A 24,637-nucleotide genomic window follows, 5' to 3' on the forward strand; every position below is an offset into this window, starting at 1 on the left:
AACACAACTCTTCTGCGGGATGTATAAAAGCCTGAAGGACCAGCTTGCTTTCCCCTGCCACTGGAGTTCAAATTCACTTTGATGCTCCAAGCCTTGGGGCGCACCTGCTCCTGAGCAAGACCCTGCCCCCCCCCCCCCCCCCCCCCCCGTGTGTAGGATAAAATCTGCTTGACATTCAAGGTTCCTTGAAATCTTCCCCATGGAGACACACAGCCTTCTTCTCTCTACCTTTCCCTTCAAGGCTGGCTGTCCTCCAGACCAAGTGCATTCTTTTCTCATAACAAAACTTCACTTCTGCTCAAGATTGTCAGAGTTGTGATGCTCTATTCTCCCCCACGTCCCGCGCTGGTGACAATGCCCAAAGTGCACCATCAAAGCTGGCCAAGAAGCTTGATGTCAATGTCGGCTCCAGTGTTCCTACCCTAACTACCTGTAACAGTTACTGTATGAACCACACAAACTCACACTCAATTACATGCCATCTTGTATTGTTTCTTTTAAAAATATCTTTATTGAGATATATCACACACCATAAAATTCACCCACTTAGAGTGTATCAATGTTTTGTTTTTTTAGTATATTCACAGACTTATGCAATCATCACCACAATCTAACTTTACAACATTTTTTATCACCCTCACAAGAAACCCCATACCCAGAGGCAGTGACATGCCATCCCTTTCCCTTCCCCGTGTCTGGACAGCCACTGCTGCTCTGTCTATACATTTGTTGATACTGGATTATTTCATCAGTGGAATCATATGCTATACAATTTTGCATGCACCTTCTTTCATTTAACATAATGCTTGAGGTTTTTCCATGCTGTGGTATGGCTCAGTACTTCATTTCTTTTATTTTTACTTTTTAAAAAAGATTTTATTTATTTATCCATGACAGAGAGTGAGAGGCAGAGACATAGGGAGAGGGAGAAGCTGGATGTGGGACTCAATCTCAGGACCCCAGGATCACACCCTAAGCCAAAGGCATATGTTCAACCACTGAGCCACCCAGGTGTCCCTACTTCATTCCTTTTAATGGACAAATAATATTCCATTGTATGGATATACCATATTTTATGTACCCATTCATTGGTTGATGGACACCTGGGTATCCCAAGTGCCCATGTCTTCCTCTTCCAAGAAACAGCAAGCATCTCAGAGCAGAACTGCCTGTTTCAATTTTTTTCAGTGCCTAACCATGTCAGGAACAGAAAACACCCAATATGTCTTGAACTGAATTTAGCATCTGGGAAAGGCTAATTTTTAGAGAAACCAAAAATCAACCCACAGCCCTTGGGTTATGGTAGACTTTTTTTTTTTCATGGCTAATAGTGCTCTTGGATGTATGTCAATGTCTCTACTTACAAAGCAGGGACAATGCCACTTTCTTCTAGGAGGTGATGGGAAGGTAAGCAAGCACTTGCTGGTTTCCTGGGCCCTGCCTGTCTGCATTGCTGTCCTGAAAAGCAGTCCTGGCCCGGAGGGAGTACAACGTATGGAGGCTGATGCCAAGTCCGTCACTGCTCACAGGCAGCCTACAATAATCAGTCACTACCCTCCATTCTCCTTTGGTCTTTCTAGTGTTCCCCATTTATGTCCCCCTTGGGAAAGGCCCTTGTATCTGTGGCTCCAGGTCCTCTGAGCTGGCCTCTCTCTGGTCAAGACCAATGGGCCAGGGCTATACCTGTTGTTAGGCATCAGGCGGACACCTTCCTTGGGCTGACCATAAAGGATGAAAAAAAGCCAGTTTATTGTGTGGCCATTTGAAACCACAGTTCTTCCAATCTTAAGAGAACCTGATTAATTGGAATGGAGATGCTGTAGGAAAAGTGGCAAACCAGAACACTCGCTTTTTTGTGTGTGTCTTGTTTCCTGACAGATGAGGTGGGAAATGGAGACTGAGGACATTTGGTATCTGGATTCTGTGATGACCCTACCCCAGGCTGAAAGCATTTGGCCATTGAGTTAGATTACAACATTGGCTCTTACAAGCTTGAGGCGCAATGTGTTCAAGGTGTGTTGTGTTCTGATGCCCACAGCACAGGGTTGCTGTTCTCATCACTGGAAGCAGGAAGGTTAAGGTTAGGAAGGATTAGGGCTTGACTTGAAGATCCCTAGAGATGAAGGCCGCCAATACCTTGGACAACTCTCCAGAAAACAGAGGTGAACCAAGGTTCCTGCTTGAGTACGTGAATCTGAGACTGAGGAGGCCTCTGGTCCCGAGGCAGGTTCCTGGGACAGGGCAGGTGGCTGGTAAAGGCTGTGTAGTAGGCTGGATCCAGGGACCCCTATTAGTGAGAGTGAAAAGGATCCACACATCAATCACCAATCCTCTCTTGCTTCTCTAACAGAGCCTCTCTATCCCCCAGGGAAAGCCAGGAGCAGATCAAGCACCCACACTTTTTAGTCATCCTCAGGGAAGCAGCTAGAAAGGGGGGGGGTGTTTCCCAGGCTGCTCTCAAGTCCAGGAACATGATCAATATGAATGGAGTCTCTCTTCCCTTCCTATACACCTCCAATACCAGCGCTTTGTAATCCCCAACAAGCCGATCAGAAGTAGCACTTGGCTTATGGCAGGACTGGCCAGAAATCTCCCACTGTCCTCTACCAGGATCAGATCCAAATGCTGGATTCTGTTATCTCTGAGGCTTCTGCCAGCCATGGGACATGGTGCAGGGCAGGGGAATGGAGCCTGTGGGGAGGCCCAAATCCACATGAGCCTTGTCATTCTTACGAGAAATGAGACCCTCGTTCCCAAAAATCCAAAGAGAAGATAAGAAGCTTTCTTCAAAATAGCTACCATTGGGTACTTCTGTGTGTCCTGGTCCATGCAAGGAGAAGAAATGGATTAAACGAAGGAGCAGGAGACCTGTGCCATGCTCTAACCTGGGTCATGGGGTTTATATAACACCTTGACCTATATGAAGCACTTTGTAGTGTAACACAAGACAAATGGAGAACAGGACAACCCAGTACAATCCAACACAGGCTCTGAACTTACAGAACTTTAATATAGCAGTGTTGAGTTGACAGCAAAAGTTGGACGTAATGGTAGCAAAAGAGGAAGAAGCAATTAGGAATTTAGATGGGGAGTGATAACTTTGGGGGGAGCAGAAAAGGATGGGTTGCTTACAAGCAGGGTTGTACCTGGGGATGCGGAAGTGTGGGAAGGGAGGCTAGAGGATGTCTTGCTTGGGACTGGAGGTTCATGGTAGAAGACAGCAAAAAATACTGATTTCAGCCTGTGAGGTACGGGAATAGATAGAACAGAACCATTCAAGAAGTTCCAGGGGGTACAATTTCTCTGCAGGCTATGCAAGCAGACTTTTCATCCCACATGGACAAATACACTTAAAATTTATTTTGAAATGCCACTTCTCTAGCCCTGGTCCCATAGCAGCCAACTTGGTTTGGAAGTTACCATCTCCAAACCCCACAAACTTAACCCAAACCCAGAGAAGAGTCCCAATATATGTGCACAGCACTTTGCAATTTACTACATGCTTTTCCCCCAGAGTATTTGGGATCCTACACAAAGCTGAAGATGGCAGTTCTAATACTGGCCAATATTTACAGCATGGTTCCCATATCCCATATACTGTGAAAGCTTCTAACAGACTATCATTCAGTCCCTTAGGAGGTAGATATTAACTGTTATTATCTCTACCCTATGGATGTGGAAGCTTCCTATGTGCCAAGCCAAGGTCTCATTTAATCCACACCACAATCCTGTGAAGTTTGTACTATTATTATCCTCATTTTACAAAGGGGACTCTGATGCACAAAGAAGTCACGTATTTGTCCAAGACGGCCCACCGGGTCAGTAACGGGCCAAGTTGAGATTCCAAAGCAGGTGGCCTGGCTCTCCAGAGTCCACACACATCCAGAGCCCAGGTTTACTTTGAAACATAGCTTCTACCTTCACTTTGCCTTTGTAATCCTTGACTTCCAAAAAGTGACTGATACCCTTTCCATTAGGCCCCCTGATCCTGGGCAAAAGCACCCTGGGTCTCCCACCTCCATGCATGAGATTGGAAGTTGGTTGCTTTGACCTTACCCTCTCTTCTCATTCCCTCAACCTTGCAACCTCTACCTTATACTCTAGGGCTTTTTAATTTATAAATGTACTTGCCCATCCTTGCTCACCTACCCTTGAAAGCTGAGCAAGTATGACTGTGACAGGTGAGGAAATGGGTGGGGTGGGTGGGGTGGGGGGGTGCAGGGCGACACTATGATAGTGGTAGACTCTGGGACTAAGAATAATGCCCTATTTTAGTATTGGCATTTGAGACTTCCAAAAGCATGGTTATTCACGTTCATTGCCCCTGAAATACAAATAAATGAAGATTGAGGAATTTCTCTCAAAGTCACAAAACAGGAGTCAGCATTAGGTTTAGATGCTGGGTCTGCCAGGGCCTGGGCCCCTCCACAGGGTCTCACTTTTCACTTAGCACTCAGGAGAGTGACAGGTGACCCACTTGAAGCACTTCATGTGGCTTTGGCCACAGGTAGACAGCACAACCCTTCCCTCCCTGTGTCCCTGACTCTAGTCTGGATCAGACACCTGACACCTTCTCTCAGCCCCAAGACCCTCACCTCTGAATACATAGTTCACAGCTGAGCTGATGACCTCCAACGACCCCTGACTGACTGGCTGAGAAGATTAAGAACATCAGGCAAAGGGGCTCGCCCTTCCCTTGGGAGGACTCTCTGGATCACAAATCTGAATGTCCCAGCCCTCAAGCCCTGACCTCTCTGCACTGGCACTCTGCATTCCATGCCCTCACCGTCCTGAGGACCTCGGTTTATTTCCTCCTCTGCCTCCAGAATCTGGAGCCCCTCAACCACACCGCCCAACTTCAGCTGTCCAGTCTCCTGGCCTCTTAGGCCAAGCCAACACCTATACTGCTCCTCTTACTTTGCTTTCTCCTAAAATGCCTCCTTCCTCTGCTCTCTCCATTACTTCCAGACATGAAAACTCACTCTTGTGAGACATGTCCAATCCTATTCTTAATGTGCCTCCCCAAGACATACAGATTTTCATGACTTTATTTGCACTTATTCATGTCACTTGGCTGTGGGTACATCCATAATTATGCATCTTCTCTACCCTCTGTGGTCAGGAGTACTGTCAGCTACATCCTCCCCTCCAAAGGATAACGGGCCCCCAACAAAGCCCGGACCTGTGGTCTCGGGTCACGATTTCTGTCATCCCTACGAAATCCTTTTGATTTTGGATTTCTGGGTTAAGAAAATGAGGGGAGAATGGCCATTCTCTTCAGTACCGTGGGGGGATTGGTGGTCCGGGAATGTTTACAGTCTTGGCACAAACTCCTCAGAGATAAATGAGAGGGCAATTGTGGGTGGGGGAGGAACTCAGGGTGGCTTTGAAGGCAACTTAAAAGGAGCACAGAACAGCACGGCAGGGCTCCGGGAGCCTTCTGCAGAGGTTTTTTATTACGTTATTTTGGCTTTGAAATGGAACTGAAAACTTACTTTAGCCTGGCAGCGCCCGGGCCTGAGTGGGGATCTCACCAAAATCCCAGGGAACCACTCTCCTCCCACAAGGGTTGGGGTGAAGAGGGAGCCCTAAAAATGTGGGACTCCCTGAACTCACAGCATTCCCAAAATCCAGGGAGAGCTACGGAGATGGGGAGCACAGGCATGTGTGAGAAGGGATACAGAACACCGAATCAATTAGCAGGGTCCGACACCCCAATCCAGCAGCATTCACACCAGTCCCCCGACTCAGGGGATTTGGAGTGTAGGGCTGTGGGTGTTTTTTTTTTTTTTTTTTTAATAGAAGAAGGGAAAGAAGTAAGAGGGAACATTTTGCATGCAAATGGGCCACTGCCAGAAGAACCCATTAAAATGTAAAAACTCCACATTCAGTCTGACAAAACGGTGCAAACTGCTGTGTTTGCTGGAGGGGCAGCAATACAGCTCCCCACAAAGGGGCCGGGGAACAATGGCGGGCTGAATGGCCTCTGTCAGCAGGTCCCCGCGCGCGTTGCCATGGGGACCCCACCGGGGCTTACTAAAGGTATTTCCTGAGGAGAAAGGCAGGCACACAGGCCCAGGCAGCCCGGCTAATCCTGACAGGAAGCCATCGCCATTCAGCAGCCCAGGGGCTGGGGCCGGAGTTTTGTTTTGTTTTTATTAAAAAAAGATTTCAGGCTTTTGTGTGTCTTACCTCGTCACTGTAATTTAGTGTTGAGCCGCCTGCACCGGCTAAAGCCTCGGCCAGGAACCTGCGCCTGCCCCGAGACCACCCCCCCCAAAACCCAGCTCCCCAGTAGCTGGGCTGGGGGAGGCCCAGGCACACAGAGCCCCACTCAGGAGACCCAAGTTAAAAGTACTCTGGGCCCAGTGAGGTCTATGCAAACTTTCTTTTTTCTTTTTTTAAAGATTTTATGTATTCATTCATGAGACACAGAGAAAGACAGAGACACAGGCAGAGGGAGAAGCAGGCTCCCTGGAGGGAGCCCAAGGTGAGACTGGAGCCCAGGCCCCAGGATCACGACCTGAGCTGAAGGCAGACACTCAACCACTGAGCCAGCCAGGCCTCCCAATGAAAACTGTCAAATAGATGTTGCGAGGCTAACAGTGTCACGAAGGAGTCCAGGGTTGGAGCTCGTGTGCAGGGTTCTATCTGATGCCTCCTTGTACCTGCGTTTTTTTCCCTCCTGGGGAAGGTGCCCCCCGCAAGCACCAGCCTCCCCCCTCATCCCTCCTACCTCGAGTGCTTCACTGTTGAGGAAAAGGACTGTAATTAAGTGATTAACAAAGGAATGAGCCCAAGAGTTGTTTTAAAAGAAATTTCCCTTCTTCCTCTCTCCCAGCTAAAGCTTTCAGGCCAAGTGTTTACTGACACTCTACGGATGGAGCCGAGGAGAAATCTCTTCCTAGACCCATTTCCCCAAGCGATTCTCAGTACGCTCTGCTTCTCCCCCGCCTACCTCACCAGGAAGAGCAAGCTGCTCTGGGAAGAGGAAAATTCACTTAAGTCACGCAGGAAGCAGAGAGCCCACTCACCCAAGAGCAAAGGGAGATGCCCTGCATCCATGGGGAAAGACGGCCTAAGCTTGCAGTTCCTAGAAGTTTGTGTCACCGTTTCACATTTGGCACCAGAGGAATCCAGCCTTGGCAGATTCAGGGAAGAAAGCCAACAACACAGCTGGCGGTGGAGACAGAAACTTCTGTATGACAACTGCCCCCCTAGGACACAGTTTAGGGTAAATTAACATTTCCTGAGCAAACTTGTATGTGGAAGGAGCCATCCCCCATGAAGATGGTCAGATGACAGAGGCTCTGTTTATTCGTTAAACAGATTCGAACCCCGATCCATGTGTTTGCAAAAGCTCAAGCTCTTGCAACCTGACCTCCCAAAAGAGATTCTGAACCTTGCATTTTGACAGAATCATAGAGGAAAATGGATCATTTCGGAGGTATTAGTACTATACCCAGTAAGTCCCCTGGACACCTGGGAAGCTTCTAAAGCCATGTTAGATGGGTCCTATTTCAGGAAAAGGAGCTAAAGAGACTCTGCTCAATGATGGAACACCCCCTCCAAAGAACCCCAAATCCAGTAAGGGCTACTCGTGTGGCCTGTAAGCTCAGGGGATCTGGACACTCAGGCAGAAGTCTTCTCCTGCCTTTATTAAAAATCACATTCTGAATTCAAAGCAAAGGTACAACCGGCCACCAACTGTTACAACACAGAACACCTTCCACTGAACTTGCTGGTGTGTGTTTGTGGGTGTGGGTGTGTGCGCGCGCGCGCACGCACAAGCACAGAGTCCCGCTGCTGGAAGGGGAGCTCAGACCCTCCCACCACTGGCCCGGAGCCCAGGCCTCCCAGCCATGTGTCTGCAGCTGCGACCTGTCATGCACTTCCTGGTCTGGGCTCTGTAATGGAAAGATCATTAAGGGTGGGGGAGGAGGCGAATGGGATGAATCAACGGGGAAGAGGTAACCCTGCAGCTCCCACTCTACTAGGCTCCGACCTTAAAGTCAGGTCAGGTTCCTTAAAGAAAAGAATGTACTGCCCTCCCCCCCAACCCACCCCCTACTAGGCCCCCTCAGAGGGCTTCCCCTCCCCCACGCTCAGCACAGCTTGTTTGGGGAAGGAAGCACCAGCAGCTGGGCAGGAAAAAGTTGCAGCTTCCTAAACTTGCTGAGGAATTGGTGGAGGACTCAGCTGTTCCAGAATCTGCCTTTTTCACCCCCTAAAACCTCAGTGGATGCTTGAGAGCATGCTTCACCAAAGCTCTTAAGCACCCCAGAGTATCTGCCATCTTCCCTCCCTGTCTGACCAGATCATGGCATCGTGGTCCAGGTTGCACAGTGTACAGGGGTCACCACCTGCTGCAGTGGGCAAAGGATGGGCTCTTCATATGTTAAAGAACTTCAATGTTAAAGAACACTTGCATTTTGACAGAATCATAGAGGAAAATGGATCATTTCGGAGATATTAGTAACCTCTTCAATGTTAAAGAAAGAAATGCCTCTTTGGCATTTCCAGGGATGCCTGGATGGCTCAGCGGTTGAGCCTCTGCCTTCAGCCCAGGTTGTGATCCTGGAGTCCCAGGATCAAGTCCCACGTCGGGCTCCCTGCATGCAGCCTGCTTCTCCCTCTGCCTGTGTCTCTGCCTCTCTCTCTCTCTCTCTCTCTCTGTGTCTCTCATGAATAAATGAATAAGCTTTAAAAAAATAAAAATAAAATTAAATGAAATGGTGTAGAAAGGTGGTTGCCAGGGCTGGGGGAGGAGGGAATGGGGATTTCATGTCTAATGGGAACAGAGAACATGAAAGACTCCTAACTCTGGGAAACAAACTAGGAGTGATGGAAGGGGAGGTGGGCGGGGGGTGGGGGTGACTGGGTGGTGGGCACTGAGGTGGGCACTTGACGGGATGAGCACTGGGTGTTACTCTGTAATATGTTGACAATTTGAACACCAATAAAAAATAAATTATTAAAAATAATAATAATAAAATAATGGGAACAGTTTCAATTGGAGAAGGTGCAAAAGTTCTAGAGACATACAGTGGTGATGGTGGCACAGCAATGTGAATGTACTTAATGCCGCAGGACTGCTCAAAACATGAAAACGGTCAATTTTATGTTATGCATATTTTTAAAAACGGTAATGGTAGTAAACAGTATTAGTTTTTTAAAATGGTCTTACGTGGTAAAACAAGTTGTTAATCCTATGCAGGTTCCCCAACACTGGGGGGAAATTGTACTCGTCCATGAAATCTAAAACTGGGGGACCACTGGTCTGTTCCAGATTTGCAGGACAGTGAGGACCCATGGACGTACTATGGATTCACTTTCTTCTCTCTTCTTCACACACACCATGAAAGTTGAGCATTTAGTGCTCTTTGTTTTAAAAAATTAAAAGAATGTGGTTCAGGGATTCTTCTGCCTGAGATGGTATGGCTGTCAGGTAGAGAGGAGATGGAAGAAACAGACCAGTGGCTTGGGCATGTAAGAGCCATGTCTACACCGAAAAATCCTTTGCTCAGGCAATCTGGGGGATCTCGAACAATGAGAACCCTGGGGGAGAGGAAACTATTCTGGGGCAATGCCAACGTTCCTGATGTCCTAAGGATGAGACCCTAGTCTGAAATTCTTATAAGAACCACTCAGTCCCAAACTCTATGTGAACCATGGGCGTCAACTGGCTGTGTCCAGTGGAAAGGACATCTAAGTAAAAACCTCTTAGAGGACTGGCCCTCCCTATCACTAACACAAGTCATCTCCCTTCCCCACCCCACCCCCCAGGCACTCAGTTTCCTCACCTGTGACATGGGAAAACTGACTGACCTGAAGAGCTCTGGGGACCCTCTGGCTCTTCCCAACATTCTGATTTTTCAACTGGGACTTAGGTGAGCGTCACTCACCACCACCTTCTCATGCCTCTGCCAGCACAGAGCTCCCTCTGGTGTGAGGGAAGGCAAGAGATCTAAAATTAATTTGCCTTAAGAAGAGGGGGATTCTGGTTTGGTCCTGGAGCTCCAGCCACCAGCACCTTCTATAAATGCTTCTCTTCATGCCTTCTCTCTGACCCACATTCTCATCAGGAGAAGCCTTAGAATAGAGGATGCAGAAAAGGCAAGAGGTCGTGACTGGCAGAAAACTGGAAGCCCAGGTATTTTAGAAGGATTTATTTCACTGTCCTTTTTGATTTATGACATATTATCCCATAAGAACTAGCTGGGCAAATCAATTTTAAAAAACGGAGTGGGAGCCAGAGGGTAGTAGAGAAGAGATAACATTATAAAATAAATGCTACGGCCAAATGCATCCTTCAGGCATTTTTATAGCCCTGATTGCTCAAATAGCATCGATAAAAGTTTTGAATGCCACAGGAAGAACTTCATTCAGGAGTTAGTTAAGGAATCCGACTCTTCTAAAGTTCAAGAGCTAATTCCTAAAACCTAAGGAAAATAAACCTTAATTCCCAAAGTAAATGCTAAAGTTTGACAATAAAGGAGCAGAGATTGCTGAATGCAAAAGAACTCTTCTAGGGCTGGAGAGCAGATCAGCATTCCAGAGGCGGTGATAATTGACTTAAAGCCCCCTGCATCAGGGAAACAGAGAAGAGAGTCTCCTTCCTTCCGAGGAGAGCTTTCAAACCAACCTATCTACCACCCCCCCACCCCCTCCCCCCCACCCCCCCACCCCACTTCTCTCTCCCCAACACCCCCAGGCAAACTGACTCAGCCAGCTTCTACCTCTTCCATCCGTCTGCCTACCAATCTTGGTCTTTCCAGCCTCCCTGATACTCCACCTTCTAGTACAGGCATTAGGGCTGTAGGCATTGATACCAGCCTGACTCAAGTCTCAAGCCTGCCACTTACTGGCTGTTTATTTTTTTTCTTAAGATTTTATTTATTTATTTGAGAGAGAGAGCATGAGAAAGCATGAGAGCGCTCAACAGTGAAGACAGAGCAGTTTTCCCATCGAGCAGGGAGCCCGATGTGGGGCTCAATCCCAGGACCCAGGATCATGACCATGACCGGAGCCAAGGGCAGACACTTGCATGACAACTGCATGAGCCATCCAGGCGCCCCCCTACTGGCTGCTGAATTTCTGCAAGATTTTGTTTGACATCTGAGTCAGTTGCCTAAACTGTGACATGGAAACATCTACTTTATAGACTTTTTTTGAAAAATTAACTGACATCAGATGTGCTCAAAGTGTGGTTCTCGAACTTGCAGGGAACCTGTTAGAACTACCCAGCTCCAAATTCGGGCCCTGCTTCAGAATCGGGAGCTCTGGGAAGGAAGCATGGTGAGGCAATGGGTTTAAACAAGCCAGCCAGGTGTGCTGTGCCTCAAACACCCAAGAATCACTACATTATCTGAAATAAAGTGCTCCAAATGTGGTAGTAGTAACCCTCAATTACTTTCCTTATCTTTCTGTTGAAAGGATTTTATTCCTGCTGTCCCTTTTTTAAAACTACAAATGTGTGGGCAGCCCCAGTGGCGCAGCGGTTTAGCGCCGCCTGCAGCCTGGGGTTTGATCCTGGGGACCCTGGATCGAGTCCCACATCAGGCTCTCTGCATGGAGCCTGCTTCTCCCTCTGCCTGTGCCTCTGCCTCTCTCTCTCTCTCTCTTTGTCTCTATGAATAAATAAATAAAATCTTTAAAAATAAATAAATAAATAAATAAAACTACAAATGTGGCCACCTGGGTGGCCCGCAGGGAGCCTGCTTCTCCCTCTGCCTCTGTGTCTCTCAAGAATAAAAAAAAATATTTATTTTCTCATTTTCTTAAAAAAAAAAAACTACAAATTTTAGGTATCTTTTTTTTAAAAAAAGAAAATGGATTGTTCCTCACCTGTTCATGGATATATTTATTTGTTCAGAAAGTACTGAGCACCTAATATGTAATTTGATGTTCGAAAGTACTGAAGTGAACAAAACACAAAACAAAATCTTTGCCTTCATGATGTATGTACACACACACACACACACACACACACACACACACACGTCACAGCCCACAAATGATGGATGGTGAATCTGTCTCTGTGCTTTAGGGAAGGGCTCCTGTCCTATGGTTTCAAATGTCCTCATGAGCTGGGTTTTATGTCCTTACTTGATGCAGTCTTGATGACATTTCTTAAATGAGTCATTTACTGTCTGCATATGTCTGCTAAGAATAATACTCGCCAGGGGGCGCCTGGGTGGCTCAATTGGTTAAGCAGCTGCCTTTGGCTCAGGCCATGATCTCAGGGTCCTAGGTTTGAGGCCCACATCCAGGTCCTTGCTCAGTGGGGAGCCTGCCTCCTCCCCCCATACCCCCTTCATTCCAGCTCTCTCTCAAATAAAAAAGTAAAATCTTAAAAGTAAATAAATAAATAAATAAAACAAGAATAACACTAGCCAGGGCTGGGCCTACCCACCTTGAGGTAGGAGGTAGGGAAGGCATATTGTTCTTGGGCTACCATTCAAGAGTGACCTCCAAGACTTTTGGTACTTTTTTTCCCAAAGATGTTACATGGGTAGTTAACAAAGACTGAAGAAAATATTTACTAAAGCGTTTTAATAATCTGGCCCTATTCCTGGGGGATACTGCATACTATATACTACAATACCTATTTTTAAAATCTATAATTATTTTGTGATAGTTCATCTATCATTATAAATTTTTTATTAAACCATTACTGTGTTGAAAATAAAAACACGTAAGATAAACTTTTTCGGGATTGTCTCTCCTCTCTTTTGTATTTCTTCAGGTCTTAAAAACTTATATACTGTATGCCTCAAAACATGTCATGCTTCTGCAAACTGACCCTTCTGACTTGTTTATTTCCACCCATTCAGACCATTGTTGGGTCCACAACCATTTGCAAGGAATGTAGGTGGTTTATGTGTCTGCGCGCACCACTAAATTCTGGAATGAATGTGACCTACAAAGAAAACTCCAGTGTGTCACTGACACTAGGAGGACTCTGATCCTTAGACCTATTCCAAGTAGGAGAGCTTAGCTCAGTGGAAACTGTGGCCTCCAATGGGGTTTTTTGTTTTATGATTATTCTAGGCTAGGGAACCTGCCTAGGGCAGCTCACAGACCTATGGACCCATGCAATACCTTGAGTGGAGCGGCAGAATTTCACACACGAAACAGCATAAGGCAAGCATCTCCAGCTGCCTTACTCAATCACCCATATGTTCATACACTCCCAGAAAGGGAGGTGGAGGGGGCATCTGGGGGGCTCAATCAGATAAGTGTTTGCTTCAGCTCAGGCGTGGAACGACCTTGGGGTCTGGGATAGAGTCCCTTGTAGGCTACTGCTTAGTGGGGAATCGGCTCTCCCTCTCTCTTTGTCTCCCTAGCTCATGGCTTTCTCTCTCTCAAAAATAAAATAAATAAAATCACAAAGAAGGAAGGAACGGAAGGAAGGAAGGAAAGGAAGGGAAGAAAGGAAGGAAGGAAGGAAGGAAGGAAGGAAGGAGACCTGTTCCTGTGAGATAAAAAGGAGCTGATGTGGACAAATTCAAATGTTGGTCCGCCTGAAGTTTGGGGGGAGAACCAATTTGACATAGGGGACACAGTGTAATCCACTGGAAAAAAAATACAATGTTAGATCTAGACTGCGTCTGAATCCAGTACCATTCACCTAAATATGACCTCAGACAAGTTACTTAACTCCTTAGATCCCGTTTCTATCTGTTATGGGAATAAACATTGGCATGAGTCGTGTAAAGACGTTAAAAAATGCAAAGGCATACAGAGTGTGAAGGTGTAATAAATAAATATTTACTAATTATTATTTTTAAAAGACCTATCCTTGCATACCTTTTCTGGGGCAATTGGCTGTATGCAATCAAAACTTTTCGAATGTAATATCCAGGGCCCTGGGTGGTATAGTCAGTTGAATGTTCTTCCTTGGTTCATCATGATCCTGGGATCAAGTCTGCCTTTCCCTCCTTTTGCCCCAGCGTTCAGGCTCTCTTCTGTGCGTGTGTTCTATTACAAATAAATAAAATCTTAAAAAAAAAAAAAAAAAGAATGTGAATATCCTTGACTACATAGACAAAGTTTAGATGTGAAAGTATGCTCATTTTAAGTGCGAACTATTGAAAATAATCTAATTGTCCAACAGTGGAGGACTGGGTAAATATATAAATTTTGCACACCCATACAATGGAATACTATGTAGTTATAAAGCACAATGAAAAATGTTCTTTGCATGGCAATAAATAGTACATGCTTGGGGCACCTAGCTGGCTTAGTCAGTAGAGCATGTGGCTCTTGATCACAGGGTCATGAGATCAAGCCCCATGTTGGGCACAGAGCTTACTTTAAAAAAAAATACTACATGATTAAGTTAAAAACCAGTATATACCATATAAATCCCATTTTTGGAAAGTCATGTTTGTATAAATGCAAAAAAAAACAGTCTAAAGAAATGGATTCACAGTAAACAGTGATTATTTTTATTTATTTATAGATTTCTTTATTTATTTTAGAGACAAAGAGAAAGAGTACATGGGTGCATGCTTGCAGAGAAGGGCGGGATGAGGGGTTGGGGGTGGGGTTGGCGTTGGAATCCCAAGCAGATTCCTCGCTTACTGAGTGTAGAGCAAGCAGGGCTTGATCTATGGACCCTGAGATCATGACCTGAGCCCAAATCAAGAGTCAGACGCTTACCTGACAGAGCCACCCACATGCCGCAGCAATAATTATTTTTAGATGCTGGTAATATAAGTTTTTCTTTTTCTTTTCACACATCTATATTTTCTAAACTTCCTATGATAAACCTCAGCAACATATCAAATATCCATTTTTAAAAATATTTTATTTATTTGAGAGAGTGCAAGAGTGCACAAGTGGAGGGAGGGGCAGCAGGAGAAGGAGAAGTAGATCTCCCGTTGAGCAGGGAACCTGTGGGGCTCATGGGACTTGATTTCAAAACCCTGGGGATCATGACCTGAGCTGAAGGCAGATGCTCAGATGCTTAACGGACTGAACTACCCAGGAGCCCCGAATATCCATGTTTTAAAAGGGCAATGACAACATTCTTTCTGACAGTACAGAACTTTGCTCTAAAGGAGGAAATAACCATGTTAAAAAAGAAACAAAAAACAAAACAGCTCTATATAATGTAAGGCCAAGTACTAGATTGAAAGTTCAACATAAAGGAGGAAAAAAAGAGTGATTAACTTGGAGATGCAGGAAGGCTTCAAGGGAGAGGTAGCCTTCAAGCGAGGCCTTAGGCTAAACACAAGCTAGACCCTCAACTAAGAGTAGGGAGGAGAAAAAGATAGGGACGAACATTTCCTGCTAAGGGGCCCAGATAAACAACAGTTATATATAAATGTTTATGTCATATAAAACAAAGGAAAAGAAAGAGTCTCGTTTGGCCGGATGGATGGATGGATGGATGGATGGATGGATGGATGGAAGAAAGAGGCAGAAAGGAAGGAAAGGAGGGAGAGAGAGAGGGAGAGTGTAAAATCTGTGAAGTCTGTGAATGAACCTTGAAGGGACCATTAGCCAGAGACTAGTTTTTAATTCTAGAGGAAACACAGAAGGACTAAGCTCTAAATTCAACTTTGTTGATTTCATATTTGGAAGTTCACTGTTGGTGGATTTTAACCTCTCTGCCTGCCTAAGCTCAGAAGCACTGAGGCACCCACTAGAGGCTCCATGGGCCTACGCATCCAGGGCCAGGGAGACACAGCCACGTTCACCCAAATGGCAGGGCCGGCTGCCCCAACATTCACCTTCTTTTACACAACCCATCCCAGGAGGCTCAGGGACACAACACTATGTGGGATGAGGAAGGAGCATTGAGTATCAAGCTCTGACACAGCCAGTCTTCTTCAGGGCTTGGCACTAGCTGGACAGACGCCTTACCCTTACCCTGCCCAGTGTGCACAGAACAGTCTTTAAATAAAGGCGGTGGGTGCCTAGATTGGCAAGGGGAAAGGGGAGAGTCCAAGCAAAGTGAGAACCAGGAAGGGGAACTCTGAGGACAGGAGCTACCATTTGGAAGCCAACAGTCTACCATGGGGGGCTTCAGGCAATTTGTCTCCTCCTACTTGGCTGCTGCCAGCTGGAAATCAGAGCAAACCCAGACTCCAGAAGGCTTCTCCTGAGAGGAAACAGTTTGGGCCCTCAAGGGCCCAGGTAGAGCACTTAGCTTTTGGCTAACCCCCTTGGGGCCTGAGGTGGCGGCAGGGTGGACGTAGAGAAGAGAATGTTTGCAGTAGGTTGTAAAAGAGCCATCTTTCCAGAATGAACGGGACGCCTGAACAGGGCTGCTGAACTCGGAACACCAGAGCAGCTGGACTTTCCCCGGTCAGCAGGGACACAGTTGTCTCGTTTCCAGGCTTCGGGGAAGGAAGGAAGAGGCAAAGGTGGGGTCTACAGGGTAAGCCGGAGCCCCCAGTGGCCCCAGAGGAACAGGCACTGTGAAAACAGGGCGCAGCTGCTGGTCAGGCTCTCTGACCCCTGGACCTCGCCCTCTTGGATAATGACTCCCCAGAACTCACTTCTTCCAAGGCCATCCATCATGGTCCCAGACACAAGCCATCACTCACTGCTTCTGCCTGACCAGGAGCAAGCACCCGGGCTGAGCCCTGCTGACCTAACTAACCTCCATGCTGGGGCCACAGACTCCAAAGGAATCCCTGGCACTCTCTCTGCAGTTCCTGCCCACCCCAGACTCCAGGTAGTCGAAGAAACCAGGTGACAAAATCCCAGACTGATCCTTTGTTTGGGCTCCCTCCCCTCCCCCACCCGCAGCAAGGGCTCTGGACAGCCATTTGTTCTTCCCTGAGAAATTCCTCCTCCCTAACTTCGGGGAGCTGGCTGGCAGAGCCAGAGTGGAAAATCAGTGAAGCTAATAGTGTAGCAATGCAGAAGCCAGAGCCAAGAACATAGCCCTGGAGTGGCTTTGCTGCACTTGCCCAGCGTGGTCAAGCGGGACACGTGAGTGCTCCTCCTTCACATTCTCTCACAAGCGGGCACTGGGTCCTCCCTACCCCCACCCTGCTCCGCTCAGCTCTGGGAACGCTCACAAACACACCCTTCCCAGGGCTCACCAGCCTCCACTCTCTGGGGAGGAGGGTGTGGGACAAAGCGGACCCTCTGGGGAAACCTGGTAGGTGAGCACTCTACAGATTTCTACCACCTAAATCCTCCACTCCTGTCCTCAAGTGGGTCACCCAATGTCTCCTTTTGCTCCATGTAATTCACTTGCCTTCTGGGCAGAGGGTGAAGAAACTCCACTGGAACATCCAGTGTGCATTCAAAGGAAGCAGGTTCTTTTCACAGGAAGAGATTATGTTGGGGGCAGATGGGACAGAGGAAGGCTCCTGGATGCTGTCCCAGGGCAGCCACCAGCCACGGGTCCCCTGGGTCCCCTGGCCACACCGATAGGCTGCAGCCTACCTGAGGCTGGTGGTGGGATACCCTCTGCTACCTATTTGCATCTCCCCCTAAGGCCATGCCCCTTGGGGGCCCTACCACCTGAAGCTGAGGCAATGTTTCTGGCACTGCTTGTAGCTTCTCCCCCATGGGCGCAGGTTTCTGTGGAACACAAAGACAAAGCCTTGCTTTGTGACTCCAGGCATCAGCATTGAAGGGGCTTACAGCCAGAAATGGAAACGTGCGGCTTTTCCATTAACTGTAACCTCTCCCCCTTCAACGGGCCACCAGACTCCTTCAAATCTGGGTAGGTGGGAGGAGCTGTAAAAGCCGGGCCCATTAAATCGCTTATTAGTTGCAGGTTTCTGGGTATGTAGACAAGTATTTGTGGAGACTGCAAGCCTCGTACTGTCCCCTGGGCCAAGGGGTCTGGGGTGTTTCACCCACGTTCAAGGACTCCCACCTCCAGCTGCAAGCAGCAGCCTCGTAAGCCGTGTTGGATTCACCCACTTGCTTCACCAAGTCTTATTCCAAAGGAGAGAAAAATACACAGACACAACCCTCCCCAAGTTCAAAATGTCTTTCAAGTTGGTGCTTATCTTTCTAAAGGGGCCTTCTGCCGCCTGCCCACAACCCAGGTTCGGTCCAGCCACACCACTGCCTCCTTCTTCAAGATGTGATCTGAAACAAGCTTAGCTTCTTTAAGATCCCAAACCAGAGAAAGGAAAGGAGAGGGAGGGACGGAGGGAGGTTGGTTTTCCTGGAACCCTTATTAAATCAACTTTCCAAGGACAGCCAGAAACTCTAGGCCCTCCCCACTCCCTTAGGAGCATTTGCAGACTGGGGGAAGGGCTCCCAACACACACACACACACACACACACACACACACACACACACACAATTACAGGAACGCCTTTCTAAAGGGGAAAAGCTCTCCGTGGGAGCAGAGTTTTGGGTTTAAACTCTTGGACAAACTCTTTATACACAGATTATAGTCTTTTCTGAGGACAATTGCAGCATTATTTTTTAATAATCAGCAAGGACAAGACTATCCGATGATACTTTATATTTGTGAGGTACCTTATGGTTTACGAAGCACAGAGACAGATTTTCCCTTACAATTTCCCAGCAGTTCTCTGAAGACTGTGGGACATGTGTTCTGCTATCACAAACTTAGGAGGGATAAGCTCTGTGAAAGGGCCACCCTGCACCAAGACGGGGGCGTGTCCTGAGTCCAGTGGATTTCCACATCTGTGTCCCAAGGTGTTCTATGCCACCCAGGAAACAACAAGCCCCTCACCATGTGGCGTCTTCTGTGGGGTCCCAGGAAAAAGGACCCACAACTGCCATTTACTGTTTAGGGACCATGTGCCAGGCCCTGTACTAAGAGCTTTGCATACACTCTTATTTGACAGACACAAGGACCTCAGGAGCAGATACTCATTATCTTTATTTATTTATTTTTTTTATAAGTTCTACACAGAGATGGGCAGCCCGGGTGGCTCAGTGGTTTGGCGCTGCCTTCAGCCCAGGACGTGATCCTTGGAGACCCGGGATCGAGTCCCGCGTTGGGCTCCCTGCATGGAGCCTGCTTCTCCCTCTGCCTGTGTCTCTGCCTTTTTCTCGCTCTCTCTCTCTGTGCCTCTCATGAATAAATAAATAAAATCTTAAAAAAAAAAAAAAAAGTTCTACACAGAGAAACTTTCCCAAGAGTCAAAGTAAGAAATGGTGCCCAAATCAAAACCAAGGCAACTGAGCAAAGCTTAAGCCCACAGAAGAACTGATACACAGATGTTCACAGGAGTTTTATTAATAATAACCCAAACTGGGCACCACCCAGGTTAGGCATCTGCCTTTGGCTCAGGTCATGATCTCAGGGTCCTGGGATCGAGTCCCATGTCAGGCTCCCTGCTCAGTGGGGAGTCTCCTCCCTCTGTCCCTCACCCTGTGCATGCTCTTTTGCTTGCTCATTCTGCTCCCTCATAAATAAATAAATAAATAAATAAATAAATAAATAAATAAATAAATAAATCTTAATATACTGCTAAGCCAAATGGCCATCAACAGGGGAATGGCTACACATTTGCCACATAATGCCATTTTATGAAATTCTACAAGAGGCAAAACTGGTCTATGGCAACCAAAACTAGATCCGTGATTGCTGGGGTCAGTGCTAAACCAGGCACTGAGTGCAGAGGGGCAAGAGAGAAGTTCTAGAGGTGATGAAAACGTTCCCTCTCTTGATTGGGGTAGTGGTTACATGGGACGTTACTTTTAGCAAAACACACTGAACTGTACCCTTAAAAATTGGTATATTTTCCAGAATGTAAGTTATACCTCAGCTAAGTTGATTCTTTTAAAAATGGTGGTCCAACTTCAGTCCTCACCACTAGAGAGCCTCCTCATACCCCCTCTACTTCCCCTGTTTCCTCCTGCTGCTTCTGGCCTGTGCTTCCTCTACCTCAAGACATCGCCCCCCCCTCCCCCCCCACCCCCAGCCCTACCCTGTTCCACCCTCCATCACTGCCTGGGCTTCCTTTCTCATTTGGATCCATGGCCAGTGGCTTCAGTGAACCTCACCCACCCCACCCTAAAGTTCTGAGGCTTGTACCCTTGGACATCCCCTTCCTGAGTACAAGTGCCCAGGCCTGAGACCCATACCATTCATTTTCTCCACCCTCCATTTCTCAGGCACAAAAGAGCTTGTTAGAGAAAGTAAAAACAACAACAACAACAACAACAAAAAGGTACTTTAGCGCCCATGATGAATTCATATTCTCAAACCTCATCCAAGCCCTCCTGGCTTTTTGGACTCCCTTGCTGCCATCTACACTGTGGCTGATCCAGATCTCTACTCCTCATAAACCTCCTGTCCTAATTCCTTCTGCTCTCATTTCATTTTGTCTCTATCTCTAGTCACCCAGAGTAGACAGCCAACCTACTGAAACCCATAGATTCGATTTCTATAGTGTCTGCTAGTTTTTCCTTCCTTTACAATCTCATGCCTCATATTCTGCTTTCTTCTCCTAGCTAGACACTTAAAACAAACATCTAATTCGTCTATCTGGCAACTGTGGTAGCAGCAGTCCTAACTTTACTGTAGGTGCTTTATCTGAATTATCTTATTCAATGCTTATTACCATCCTCATTTTAAAGATGAGCAAACTAAGGCTTAGTGTGCCTGAGTAATGTGCTGAAGCAAGTGATGCAGACATTAAAGGGCTGAGCATGATTCAAACATAGATGTCTTCTTCCCATCCATCCGAATTCAACTGCCAGGTTAATTTTCTGAAAGCTGGATCACATCACTACCTGCTCAGAATTTTTTGAGATTCCCACTAACTACCCCTTTAAGTATAGTTTCCTTAGCAGGGTGTTAAGGCCTTCCATATGTTAACTCAACCCAGTTTCTCTAGGTGTTACTTCCTACCACCACCTGCTCACCAGACCATATATTTGTTCTGTATATGTCTTATACATGCTGCCTGAGTAACCTTACTCCTGCTACTCTGCTTGGAATGCTCTTCATTCTCCTCTTCCAAACAAACCCCCACCCACACCTCTAGACCCCTGTCAGATGCTCTCTGCTCTCTTCTTCCTCTGCATTCCCACTGTGTTGTTATGACTCTACCATGTAGGCCGAACATGGTCTACCTGTATTTAGTTACTTGTCTCTTCCTGACAATAAATTCTCTATGGGCAGAGATGATCTCTCCAACTTTGGGTTGCTGGCATGTTCTAGCTCAAGTCTAACATTCTGTTCTGTTACTGAATGCCACATTAATCGGCCTGCTCCAGTCAGCTGCACCTTCCAGAAAGTCTTGTGTGCCCTTCTCTATCACCATGTGAGGGGACAAATATGCTAACTCATGATTTACCACTCAAAACAGGTCCTGACAGCTAAGACAGGTGCCCCCTTAAGCTCAGCCACATGTCAAATGTACCTGAGTCTCTCACCCACCACCCACCAACCTCTCTACTTATATGATCAGCCACTGAGTCACAAGCCATACTACCCTTTGGCAGCAGTACATTCTCACAGATCCTTCTAAGTGCGTTGTACCTGTAATCTCCATGAAGTATTTTCACAACTCCAGTAAAAATCCCATGGAACAAGTCCCTCCCGTTACTCATAATCTCTGAATTTCCAACAAGCCACAGATGTCCACCAGCACCCAGGTACCATAATGCTCCCTGGCTTTCCTTCTCTTTGAAATCCCCCCACTGGTGCATATCCAAAGCAAACTTCTCAGCAGGCCTCCAAACAGAGCCTGTCTGACATGGTCAAGGAAGGTAAAATGGCAGGCATGTGGCCATGAACACCAGCACTCACAGAAGATGGGTCTTTGGAATAATTTTCTAGAAGCCAGAGGTCTTTATCAAGCTCCCACATCCTTCAACATCTCCTGATCCCAGTTTCAAACGAACGAACGCATAGGTCACTTGGGCCCCATTTTATAGATCATCTAGTTTAGGGAGCCAACTCCTGGATCCCAATCAGTTGTTCTTTTTTCAGGAAGAGAAAAGCACAAACGCACCCTAGGCATGTCACCTTTGGCAGATGGATGTCACTAGCCTTTGTGACTTCTTTTTTTTTTTTTTTTTTTGCCTTTGTGACTTCTAATCTCTGCCGAAGCTGGGTGTATATAGAGCCAGACCCAAATCAGCCCAGGTATTGTGGAAGCCTCTGCCACAAAGAGGAGCCCTTTGCTCCACCTGGGTAGAACCTTCCCAGTCAACACATCACTGGTGTCCTAGTCTGCTATGTTTCTGAGGCCCAGGAGTCCAGACTGACCCCTCAGCCTATGGCTTACCTTGTTCAGGCAAGGTTGGGGCCGGCCTGGCAGTGCACAGTGTGGCTGTGACCAGCACAGCCCAGAAGAGGAGGCACTTCCAGCTCCACATCCCAGTTCTGCAGTTAGAGGTTGGTGACCAGGCTCCACACCTCCATGGAGACTCCGTCCTGAGCTTGATCTTCCTCTTCAAGCTGACTCTAGGGAAAGAAAAAACCCAGAAAGTTAGGAAGGCCTGCCTGGGAGGTGGGAAGGCAAGGAGAAAAAGAAGTTAAAGCATGTCACAGAGTCACCCTGTCCAGAAGGGTGCTTGAGGCAACAACTTACTCCTGAAAGCAGGAAGAAAGCTGTGGTCCTGCCCCAATACTGAATTCAAGCTTATAGACCTTAATTAGACAAAACAGCACTTTGGTTCAGCTCTACAACTACTTCCTGAGTGTGGGCTACGTGCAAGCCTTGCTGGGAAAATTGTCACAAAGTCCTTAGAGGCATAAGCCCCAAGATCATTTGTGCTGGGAAAAGGAAGAGGCTTGTGAAAGTCCCAAGGAGTCCTGCCACTTCATGGGCAAGGGCTCCAGAGCCGGCTGGAGCTGCAGGAGGCCTGAGTGTGCTGGTGACTCAGTACAGACCCCACTTCCTCTAGGACAAACCAGGTGAAGAATTCTGGAACAAACCAAGGACTAGGAAACTGGAGCCAAGGACCAGGCTGACCCTCTCTGGACCTACAGAGCCAGGAAGCTGAAATAAGTGATCACCTGGGTTCTGTCTTTTGATCTCTAAAACTACATGCACCATAGGGAACTCTGGTCCTAATAACTTCCTATATAGAGAGAACACAACTCTTACCAACTTATAAAGGACCTCAGAGCACAGAGCCAGAAGACAGATGCAGCATTCTTCCCCCACGCTGAAAGGTGACAGCTAACATCCAGCAGCAACGAACCCGGAAAGTAGGCCCAAAAAGGTCATACTGAGGAATCAGAGGTTGTTGCCAGGGCCCATTCACAAAAGCACAGATTGGGGCACATGGGTAGCTCAGTGGTTGAGCATCTATCTGCCTTCTGCTCAGGTCGTGATCCCAGGGTCCTGGGATTGAGTCGATTGAGTCTTGCATCGGGCTCCCCGATGAAGCCTGCTTCTCCCTCTGCCTAGGTCTCTGCCTCTCTGTGTATCTCTCATGAATAAATAAATAAAATATATATTTTTTTTAAAAAAAGCACAGACTGCAGCAGCCTTTATCCTTCTCAGATTGGGAGTGGAAAAATTGAAAACAACCCCCAAGGATCTTAAGGAACAGGACTCCTGCTCCTAAACATTTACCAAGTGATAAGACTTTCTGGGCCCTGTTTGGGCTAGGTAGGGGTGACATCTCCATCCACCAAGAGGCTTCTGTCCTACATGCTCCAGGGAGCCATCCCAGTTATTCGAGAAAATCCACTTCCCCGGAACATGCCCTAATGTGGTGCCTCAGCCCTGCCTCCCTGGAGCCAGACAGGGCCCCTCGTGAGGTGGTCACCGCAAGTGAGTCAGTCCCGGTTGGCAGAAAACTCCCCAGATTCTTGGCTTCGTTCACACATGCTTGCCAGCGGGTGGACACAAGTACTACCGCTAGCTCCCTCCCAAAGCTTTACTAATATTTTTTAATGATTTCAAATCACAGGAGAAATAAACATTTATCTTTCAAGTTTCTAAACTTAGGGAAGGGACTTGAAGGGACAGAACAGACCATCTCCTGAATACCTTCTATGTGTCAAGCATATTCTAGTGTAAAATTTCTACCTATGAAACTTCATTTCATCCTTGCTATATAAGCTTGCGGGGGTGGGTAGGAATTATTATTCCTCTTTAAGCAATGGAAAAACTGAGACCACAAGAGGTCAAGTACTTTGCTCAAGGACATGCAGCTGGTCAGTACCAGGACTCTCATCGCCCCTTTTCAATGCTAAAGGACAGGAGACAACAAAGCAAATGGAGGTTATCGAATCGGGCTCTATCTGGTGCAAGCCCGTTTTCTACAAAGAATGTCCCTGTGCCACAAAGAAACCACACAGACACGGAAAGATCCAAGGTAACTCTAGAGATAGGAGCACCTCAACTCCTCTGGCTGAGAGAAGATTCTTCGAAGCAGATTACAGATGTGCCATTTAGGACACAGGCCTGGGACAGAAGCGATGCTTCCTAGAGGACATCCTTAAACCATATCCTACATCTCACTATGTCCCCAAAATACACCAAACCAAGGATACAGGCCTGTCACCCAGAAAGGTACACTCAGCTGAGAACCCAAGTGCCACAGGAACCGCCAGGGTAATGAATGAATCTTCAGTATCAGATTGGGAAAGGTGGTATCATCCTGAGGCAAAGGAGCTTGCTTTCAATGTAGCAGATGGGCAGCTCCCACCACCACTCCGCCACTCTGTCCCCGAAAAACCTTCCCACTTCCTCAGAGTTG

General features: G+C 47.1%; 1 protein-coding gene across 4 annotated transcripts in view; it reads right to left on the reverse strand.

Moving 5' to 3' along the window:
• FGFR1 (fibroblast growth factor receptor 1) overlaps positions 1-24,637 on the reverse strand; it is a 49,597-nt gene that overhangs the window by 18,992 nt on the left and 5,968 nt on the right. For all 4 annotated transcript variants that reach the window (XM_055334643.1, XM_055334642.1, XM_055334641.1 and 1 more), the window contains exon 2: positions 22,207-22,385. In XM_055334643.1, coding sequence (XP_055190618.1) covers positions 22,207-22,297 — 91 coding nt within the window. In that variant the 5' untranslated portion in view covers positions 22,298-22,385. The remainder of the gene's footprint in view (positions 1-22,206; positions 22,386-24,637) is intronic.

The sequence above is a fragment of the Nyctereutes procyonoides genome, unplaced genomic scaffold, assembly GCF_905146905.1.
Source record: "Nyctereutes procyonoides isolate TBG_1078 unplaced genomic scaffold, NYPRO_anot_genome, whole genome shotgun sequence".
In the NCBI taxonomy this organism is placed as follows: Eukaryota; Metazoa; Chordata; class Mammalia; order Carnivora; family Canidae; genus Nyctereutes; species Nyctereutes procyonoides.